This window comes from Colias eurytheme, chromosome 28, assembly GCF_061535395.1.
Source record: "Colias eurytheme isolate Ceu_HAF_F1 chromosome 28, ilColEury1 Martin Lab GWU primary, whole genome shotgun sequence".
Classification (NCBI taxonomy): domain Eukaryota; kingdom Metazoa; phylum Arthropoda; class Insecta; order Lepidoptera; family Pieridae; genus Colias; species Colias eurytheme.
The window spans coordinates 2,821,981-2,831,312 of record NC_143007.1 but is presented as its reverse complement, the minus strand read 5'-3'; the positions used below and the strand labels follow the sequence as shown (position 1 = coordinate 2,831,312).

General features: G+C 31.8%; 3 protein-coding genes across 3 annotated transcripts in view; 2 read left to right on the top strand and 1 right to left on the bottom strand.

Moving 5' to 3' along the window:
* Window positions 1-663: 663 nt before the first annotated feature.
* On the bottom strand, window positions 664-1,821 carry LOC149896516 (neuropeptide SIFamide-like). Its single transcript, XM_090117736.1, has 3 exons — window positions 1,600-1,821; window positions 1,151-1,278; window positions 664-830 (listed from the first exon to the last, which is right to left on the bottom strand). The coding sequence occupies exons 2-3, from the start codon at window positions 1,272-1,274 to the stop codon at window positions 739-741; spliced, it is 216 nt and encodes a 71-aa protein (XP_089973862.1). The 5' UTR covers window positions 1,275-1,278; window positions 1,600-1,821; the 3' UTR covers window positions 664-738.
* Window positions 1,822-2,528: 707 nt separating this feature from the next.
* Window positions 2,529-6,948, top strand: LOC149896515 (neuropeptide IMFamide-like). Its single transcript, XM_090117699.1, has 3 exons — window positions 2,529-2,599; window positions 5,540-5,672; window positions 6,733-6,948. Exons 2-3 carry the CDS (start codon window positions 5,540-5,542, stop codon window positions 6,822-6,824), a joined length of 225 nt encoding a protein of 74 aa, XP_089973825.1. The 5' UTR covers window positions 2,529-2,599; the 3' UTR covers window positions 6,825-6,948.
* A 763-nt stretch (window positions 6,949-7,711) lies between these two features.
* Window positions 7,712-9,332, top strand: part of didum (dilute class unconventional myosin) — a 56,504-nt gene continuing 54,883 nt past the window's right edge. The window contains exon 1 of the mRNA XM_090117380.1: window positions 7,712-7,943. Coding sequence (XP_089973506.1) covers window positions 7,917-7,943 — 27 coding nt within the window. The 5' untranslated portion in view covers window positions 7,712-7,916. The remainder of the gene's footprint in view (window positions 7,944-9,332) is intronic.

Below are 9,332 nucleotides of genomic sequence, written 5' to 3'. Positions count from 1 at the left end.
AATAACATCATTGTCAAATAATAAATTTATTTATTTTTCCGTAATGTACATAATGGAGAAACCTGTATCATGAAAATAAAAATGTCTTCTCTGCACGATTTATTGCCACATTACTCTATGGTTATAGACAAAGAGATGTTTTAGTAAATAGATATAGTTGAATTAATAATTGTTTAATAATACATAGTTTCAATATGCATTTTTTCTATAAGAAGCAGCTGTAATCTGTATACATACATCGAGATAGTATGTAATGTATACATATTGGTCTATGGATTTAGGAACGTATTAATTATACGATATACAAAGTATTGGTGTGAACATTATTCTTCAAAATAATATCTGCAATGCAAGATTATGTTCGATATTTATATAATTTTTTTTAATCATAAGTAATAAAACAGTTTTTAATGAGGTAGGTACCTACTAATTGATAAGGCTTGTCACGTGAGACTGTCTTCGTTCAGACTGTGTTCGTCTTGTTTTCATTGTAATAATTTTGATTGTACTATCGGGCTTTGAATAACAACAAATATATTGCACTCAATTAGTGAAGAAAACAATGAAGTTATAGATGTTTGATTATTTATTTCATCGTCTTACATTCGAATTCAATTTTATTGTCAGAGAGCAGTTCAACATTTTAGGGAATTTTTGTAATAAAGGTTAACGACACATTATGAAGATTTCCAAATTAATACTGATACATGTTTGCGTAGATATTGATAATAATTAAAATTACTTGTTTTCCATAGTTTGATACAACGCTCTGCAAGTTTCTGAAGCGATTTCGCAGAGAGCAAATACAGCGCGTTCATTGGTATCGTATTCTGAAAAATAGAGAAAATTATTTATGTACTTACTGTTAATAAGGGTTTTAAAATTCATTTAGTTTAATACATTTTGGTAGGCAGATAAGAGAATTCGATTTTTTAACGCATAAAACTGAATTTATACAAAATATATGGGCAATTTTCAATTTCTTTAAGTTTCAGTAAATGTATTGAAAATATAACTTTAACTCATTAAATCGAAGACTGTGGTTAATTTGACGTAAAATAAACTTGTGACTTGTTAGTTTCGATAACTCTATGTAAACATTGTAAATAAATAATGACAGGACATAGACTATAAATAAATAAAAACTTACCAACATACGATGTTCTTTTGCCAAAAATAGAGCCGTTAAAAGGTAGCTTCTTGTATGTAGCATAGCTGTAGTTAATGAAGCATACAAGAGCAATAAGGCCAAAGAAGACGATAGAACGCATCATGTTGCTGAAAAAAAAATTGAGGGTAGTTATAATTTTGACACTTAGTTCAAGAGCTAAAGAATAATTAGCACATTGGATTTTTCTTATGTTTATAATGTGTAATCTATAACTAAATAACAATTTACTACATAAAAGACGGAAGGAAGGGTCGGTTAATAATTTTTAAACAAAAAAAGCAGTCGAATTATAAACCTCCTCTTCCTTTTGAAGTCGATTTAAAAGTAAAACCACTATTAATTTACTACGAGTAAAAAACTATTGTACCTACAATATTACCACAGATAATTAATACTAATTAATACTAGATACTAGAAAATAATATTACCTTTTGGTTAGTGAAGATGAAGTTATGATGTAGAAACTGCTTTGTTGAAGCTAGGAGTAGATGTGATACAAATTTCTATCATCCCCCAGTATTTATACTTCAAACCTCTTGCAGAAATACTCTATAATTCGATTGATATTGCATCAAGAACTTGATTATAGCTTAATTCTGCTATAACTACATTTTGTTAGAAAATCGAGTCAACTATATTGTTTGCGTGTAAACCTTATTGAAATAGACTTCGTTTTGTATAATAGGTGAATAAAGATACACAGTATACGGTTTATGTAGATTTTTCTGTAACATTTAAAAAACAGAATGGAATTCGAATATTAATTCGCGGTTTCATCTATAGGTAGTCTAAAACCATCGCTATTCATTGATGAAAACATAATGAAATTCGGTGAAATAATTTTTTAATTTACCGTGAAAAGTCGGACAGTCGCCGCGTAGGATTTTTTTTAAATAAAGAATATAATATAACATACTTAATTCGTATACATGACTTTCGCACATTTAAAAGTATCATTAATTAAAACTTGTGCATAAAATTGTGTTAAGTATAGGTATTTAACAAACTACCTACGCTTTTCTTAAAAAAATAAACCGCAAAAGGGATCATCGGTTTGGAAGGTAGGCCGTATGATGCTGTAATAAACTCTTTTGAGGATATCATGAAGTAGTGATATTCATATTTTCATATAAATGTAGATTCTAACAAAATCTAACATTTCCATATACATATTTGATACGATGCGATATTGCAAATGGCATCCTCTAACATTTATCCATCCCATCATGCACTAATAGAGATCTAATCCCTGGAGATTTTCGTTGATCATACAGAATATGCGGTTACTATCCAATAATCCTTTAATTGAGTGGACAGCCGCCATGTTCCATTTTGAAGGTATAAAACGGCGGGAAAACCCTCTCTCAACATCAGTTGACAAAGCACTTTCAGTGTTACCAGATACAAAAGCTTACTAAAAGTTTTAAGGTAAAATTATAAGTATAAATGCTTATTTTTTGTTTTAATCTTGATGGTTTTAAGTTATCACGTACGTTTATACTTACATTCAATCCATTTAACATAACATAATAATTCAAGTACATTTTATTACCGCTCAGTGCTCTCATACGCGATAACTACAACCTAGTTACAATTATTTTTTCATGCAATTTTTGTTTAGTTTTTTTTATATTACAAAACTTTGAGTTATTTTGCCGTATACCTACTATAAAAATTAACTGGTGCGATGGTATTTCATGCACCGCGATAGGCATTGAATATATTAAAATTACGATCCTAGCTACACTACTTAAATAGGTAGATATATTCCATATCAATAAGGCAGCGAAAGAAATCTCTTTTTGATTTTTGATAGTCTAGGTACGTAAAGCTGGCGATGAAAAATTAGCGAAATTAAAAAAAAACAACACCAGAATTTGTTGCTTATTTGTTGCTAATTAGTTGCTATAATGACGATTTTGTTGCTCAACCCGTTCGCTGAAAATCAGCAACAGTTCTAGCTTAACGTTAAGGTAGCGTGAAGAAATCGGAAAAAGGGATGGATCGTTGCAAAAATGCAGGTGAATTTGTTGCTAATTTGTTGCTGCATAAAAACAGTGAAAATTTTGAATTTTTTTCATTGGCGCCAAAAATAACACTGGCCACGTCAACTTAATTGTCGATTTTCGGTAGTGAAACATAAAAAAAAATTTGTTGCTCCTCACATCGTTCACTGGCACAGTGTACAAAGCCAGCAACAAAATAGAAACCGGAAGTAGAGTTAATTTTGAAACCGGTTTGCTAGAAATTCGTCCACGCCAGCTTAACTGTCGATTTTCGGTAGTGAAACATAAAAAAAAAATTGTTGCTCCTCACATCGTTCACTGGCACAGTGTACAGAGCCAGCAACAAAATAGAAACCGGAAGTAGAGTTAATTTTGAAACCGGTTTGCTAGAAAATCGTCCACGCCAGCTTAACTGTCAATTTTCGGTAGTGAAACATAAAAAAAAATTTGTTGCTCCTCACATCGTTCACTGGCACAGTGTACAGAGCCAGCAACAAAATAGAAACCGAAGGTAGAGTTAATTTTGAAACCGGTTTGCTAGAAATTCGTCCACGCCAGCTTAACTGTCGATTTTTGGTAGTGAAACATAAAAAAAAAATTTGTTGCTCCTCACATCGTTCACTGGCACAGTGTACAGAGCCAGCAACAAAATAGAAACCGGAAGTAGAGTTAATTTTGAAACCGGTTTGCTAGAAATTCGTCCACGCCAGCTTAACTGTCGATTTTCGGTAGTGAAACATAAAAAAAAATTTGTTGCTCCTCACATCGTTCACTGGCACAGTGTACAGAGCCAGCAACAAAATAGAAAAAGGAAGTAGAGTTAATTTTGAAACCGGTTTGCTAGAAAATCGTCCACGCCAGCTTAACTGTCGATTTTCGGTAGTGAAACATAAAAAAAAATTTGTTGCTCCTCACATCGTTCACTGGCACAGTGTACAGAGCCAGCAACAAAATAGAAACCGGAAGTAGAGTTAATTTTGAAACCGGTTTGCTAGAAATTCGTCCACGCCAGCTTAACTGTCGATTTTCGGTAGTGAAACATAAAAAAAAATTTGTTGCTCCTCACATCGTTCACTGGCACAGTGTACAGAGCCAGCAACAAAATAGAAAAAGGAAGTAGAGTTAATTTTGAAACCGGTTTGCTAGAAAATCGTCCACGCCAGCTTAACTGTCGATTTTCGGTAGTGAAACATAAAAAAAAAATTTGTTGCTCCTCACATCGTTCACTGGCACAGTGTACAGAGCCAGCAACAAAATAGAAACCGGAAGTAGAGTTAATTTTTAAACCGGTTTGCTAGAAATTCGTCAATTTATTCACTCTAATTCCGGTTTTTATTTTGTTGCTGGCTTTGTACACTGTGCCAGTGAACGATGTGAGGAGCAACAATTTTTTTTTTATGTTTCACTACCGAAAATCGACAGTTAAGCTGTCGTGGACGATTTTCTAGCAAACCGGTTTCAAAATTAACTCTACTTCCGGTTTCTATTTTGTTGCTGGCTCTGTACACTGTGCCAGTGAACGATGTGAGGAGCAACAAATTTTTTTTATGTTTCACTACCAAAAATTGACAGTTAAGCTGGCGTGAACGAATTTCTAGCAAACCGGTTTCAAAATTAACTCTACTTCCAGTTTCTATTTTGTTGCTGGCTCTGTACACTGTGCCAGTGAACGATGTGAGGAGCAACAAATTTTTTTTTTATGTTTCACTACCGAAAATCGACAGTTAAGCTGGCGTGGACGATTTTCTAGCAAACCGGTTTCAAAATTAACTCTACTTCCGGTTTCTATTTTGTTGCTGGCTCTGTACACTGTGCCAGTGAACGATGTGAGGAGCAACAAATTTTTTTTTATGTTTCACTTCTGAAAATCGACAGTTAAGCTGGCGTGGACGAATATCTAGCAAACCGGTTTCAAAATTAACTCTACTTCCGGTTTCTATTTTGTTGCTGGCTTTGTACACTGTGCCAGTGAACGATGTGAGGAGCAACAAATTTTTTTTTATGTTTCACTACCGAAAATCGACAATTAAGTTGACGTGGCCAGTGTTATTTTTGGCGCCAATGAAAAAAATTCAAAATTTTCAATGTTTTTATGCAGCAACAAATTAGCAACAAATTCACCTGCATTTTTGCAACGATCCATCCCTTTTTCCGATTTCTTCACGCTACCTTAACGTTAAGCTAGAACTGTTGCTGATTTTCAGCAAACGGGTTGAGCAACAAAATCGTCATTATAGCAACTAATTAGCAACAAATAAGCAACAAATTCTGGTGTTGTTTTTTTTTAATTTCGCTAATTTTTCATCGCCAGCTTTACGTACCTTGATAGTCTTCAGTTATAAATAATTTTATTTCATTTCAGATGGCCGCATCAACAGTTCAATGCACCGTATTGTTAGTTATTTTGGCTCTACTTTGCCTCATACAAATAAGCGAAGCCAACTACAAAAATGCACCAATGAACGGAATCATGTTTGGCAAGAGAGGACCATCTGGTGAGTCTTTTTTATTTATCCTTTTTTTTGGTAACGGGGAGGAAATCTTCTAAAGATACTCTCTTTTGGGGAAAAAAAGACTACACTAAAACCTCCTCGACGGCCAAACCCAATGCATGGTAGCGGGGACTCCGGGATCTCTCGTAGAACGCACCAGAGCTTAGTTTTCCTTCCGAGCTTTATTTATCCTAGTAATACTACAGAAATATCCATTTATGATACAAATACAGACAGACAAAAGTTTTTCATTTAGGTAATTGAAGACGATACTTAATATTTAACATTGTAAAATATGTGTTATATCAAAAAAATCGCATCATATATAAATATAAAGCATAATATTATAATACTATGATAATATCTTTACAAAAAGTTTGATAAATTGATAATAATCACACACCATAGTATATTTTAAGTTCTGAGCTGAAAACAATCTTTCATGTTACGTGTAGGTACGTATTATAGAGATTAAATCATTAAGAAGCTGTAAGTGAGGAAATGTCCACATAAACCCACCGTAAGACAGTTAACAAGTAAGAATTTACGTAAATCACTACTGACTACTTGTGTATCAAATATGCGAGGGTAGCATTGATATGTATTCGTAGGTCTTCGCTTACTTGGCTTGGAATTAACATACGACACAAATTCACAAAGCGTGAATTGTATAATATTTATATGACTTTCTCAGTCATTAATATGAGTTCATCATTATCTTATTTCCTATATTATATGTATGCATAAAGAACGCATATCAAAACGTTTAAACACGTATAATTCTCATAAATTAATTGTGTAAAAAAACTCAATCAATATTGAAATAGCAAATAAGCAAACACGAATTCAAGCCTAACATGCCGTGATATTACTCGTATTGTTATAATAAATTGAAAAAAAAAGCTAAAACCAGTCGTACAATGTAAAAGGTTATTGTAAATCTACCTATGTCGTGGATTTTTTGTTGATTTTGGCAATTAACTTGGTGTTATATATTCAAGTCGTCCTTACCGATTGTCGTCTACCATATTTTTTGTTTATTAATATATATTTTTTATTCTAGACTACGAAAACAGAGGCAAAGCATTTACTGCCCTCTGTGAGATCGCTACAGAAGCTTGCCAGACTTGGTTCCCATCTCCGGAAAACAAATAAGTTTACAACATAATTATGATTTAGTTTACGCTTTTACTATGAAATCTAGCGAATATACGCCTTTATAGACTGTAGTTATTTATTCAGCAATGTTTTATCAATAAAATAAAGAATTATGGACTGAAAACAACTTGTATTATTCATTCATTAAATTAACTACCCAACCTTCGTACTAAAGCAAGCTTTACTTGTTATCCAGGCTTTACTGGTGATGTCAGGTGTAATTAGGATAATAATCGGATTCCAGATTGTAAATTTTAGTTACCATCTAAATAAGTACATATCATATTTCAGTATACATATTTCATACATAGTAGTAGAGTCTGTGGTAGTAGTATTTTCATTTTCATTTCATTAAATTGGATGGTTCAAAAATCCTTGCGGAAGTTATTGCCCTTTTATTGCCTATATGCCGTTTTGTATTGAAATTAAACGACCTATTATTTTTTATTCACAAAGTTGTAGTTGACACCTACATTTTACAACCAGATATTCAACACAAACTATAAGTTCCTTGTTTTACTACTAATGAAACCGGTTTAATTCATTATTAAAAATACGCTCGCTCATAAAACCTTGAACCAGTGAAGGTACGTTTTAATAAAATAACTTCATATTATATCAATATTCCGATAGATGGCAGTTTTTTCATTCTCTGTATTTCTCCTTCCCCATTTGACCTAATTATTTTTTATAGATCTAGCAACACCGTGGGAATAATTAGATAGAAAGATTATGAATCTCAGATGTATTACGTATTCGTTATGAGTATGTTTTCTGTATATTTTATGCAGCTTACATTTCCTTAAACGAACAATTATTCTCACGCGATGACGATTTCTCTGTATTTCCTACCACATATTTATTTACCTCGATTGTTGGAAGAGTGTAGGTGTCCACTCTTGAAGTATTGATAAAATCATTTGACAGATGTCAACAACGCAGTGACGTTTCGCAATTTACATCGAAAAATTAGCAAATTTCGAATCTACCTTATTTTTTAAAATGGATTTAATAAGTTCCGACCTCGTGGTGAAATAATGTGAAAGTTAATTAACTGTAAGAAAAAAATATCAATTAAGAAAAACCACAATGACGACGAAGGAATTATACACGAAGGTAAAATCATTTTTTTTTCATTTTGCTCCTTTAAAATTTTGTTTTGGTAAATGTTTTCTAAAAAAGTCATTTGAATTTAGAACATGTTAATTGAGTAACAACATCGCAAGTTTCCTTATACAAAAAAATGCATAAGCCACAAAAAAAGATGTAATCACTCTCACTATCTATGTCAAAAGTATGAAATCATATTGTTAACATGTTATGATTATGAATAATTCATACGTTTTAATCTCTGTAAAAAATGCAATGAAATCTGGTAATAGCCATGATTACTCTCCAATAAAATTATTGTTTTTGTTTATACCGTTATTAAAAAAAAAAATTCCAATAATTGAGTATTATTGTAATGCTTAAAATTTTCAAATGTTATTAGATAAGTAATAAAAGCGATAATTACACGTTTCTCTTCATTCTCGTGTTATTTGTTTAAACTGGTTCTTTTATTAAATAATCCAATTAGAATCTTAGTGACATGAGCTTGAGTCGCTTGAAAATAAATTGTGTCATTGGATTTTATTTAATTTCTATTGATTGTTTTTTTTTTTTTATTTCAAATTTAGAATGTTATTGGTACTCATTGAAACTTGATTTCAAAAAAGATTTTTATTTCATGGCTACCTACTATCCTAATAAAATATAAAAAAAAAACCGAAATAATTTTTTGCAGAAATAATAAATCTGATTTAATTTAATGAGAGTAGTAATATAATACTTCAAATGATAAGAACGAAATGTTACATAATACTTATAAAAATAACTCTAAAATAATATGCTAATTAGAATCCACTTAGTCTTTTTTCCTTATTGCTTATAAGACATTGTTTTGATTTATAAATTATCTGCATACTAACCACTAAATAAAATAAATAAATAAATAAAATCTTTATTTGAATTCATACATATAAGTTTGACATATTGGATTGGGGTTCAGGCCCCCTTACTAGGTATAACCTGTATTAAGGGGACCTGTTCCTTCACTATATAAACCAACATTATTTTGATAGTTAAAGATATATCCAGGATGTGCGAACACATCTTCTCTAGAACATTATTACTCACTTCAAGTCCTCTGTTCAACTTCTAGATGTTATTTATTCAAATCTATCGACAATTGTACAACTAGTTGAACTATCTACAAACAATAACACAGAGTTTGTTGATATGTTTTTAATTGTGAAGATGTGTATCCCTTTGTGCTGTAGAATGCATTTTATTTATTTTTAATGATCAATTACTGTTTCCATAAACTACATTAGGATCAACTGATATTACACATTAGCTGCACCGCGCGGTTTCACCCGCGTGGCTCCCCTCCTGTTGGTCTTAGTGTGATGATATATAGCCTATAGCCTTCCTCGATAAATGGGCTATCTAACACCGAAAGAA

Bases quoted from the DNA above. Each gene is read 5' to 3' on its own strand.
- LOC149896516 (XM_090117736.1), bottom strand. From the start codon at position 1,274: ATGATGCGTTCTATCGTCTTCTTTGGCCTTATTGCTCTTGTATGCTTC. The intron at 831-1,150 runs GTAAGTTTTTAT...TCTATTTTTCAG, and splicing joins CAAAAGAACATCGTATGTTG to AATACGATACCAATGAACGC.
- LOC149896515 (XM_090117699.1), top strand. From the start codon at position 5,540: ATGGCCGCATCAACAGTTCAATGCACCGTATTGTTAGTTATTTTGGCT. The intron at 5,673-6,732 runs GTGAGTCTTTTT...TTTTTATTCTAG, and splicing joins TGGCAAGAGAGGACCATCTG to ACTACGAAAACAGAGGCAAA.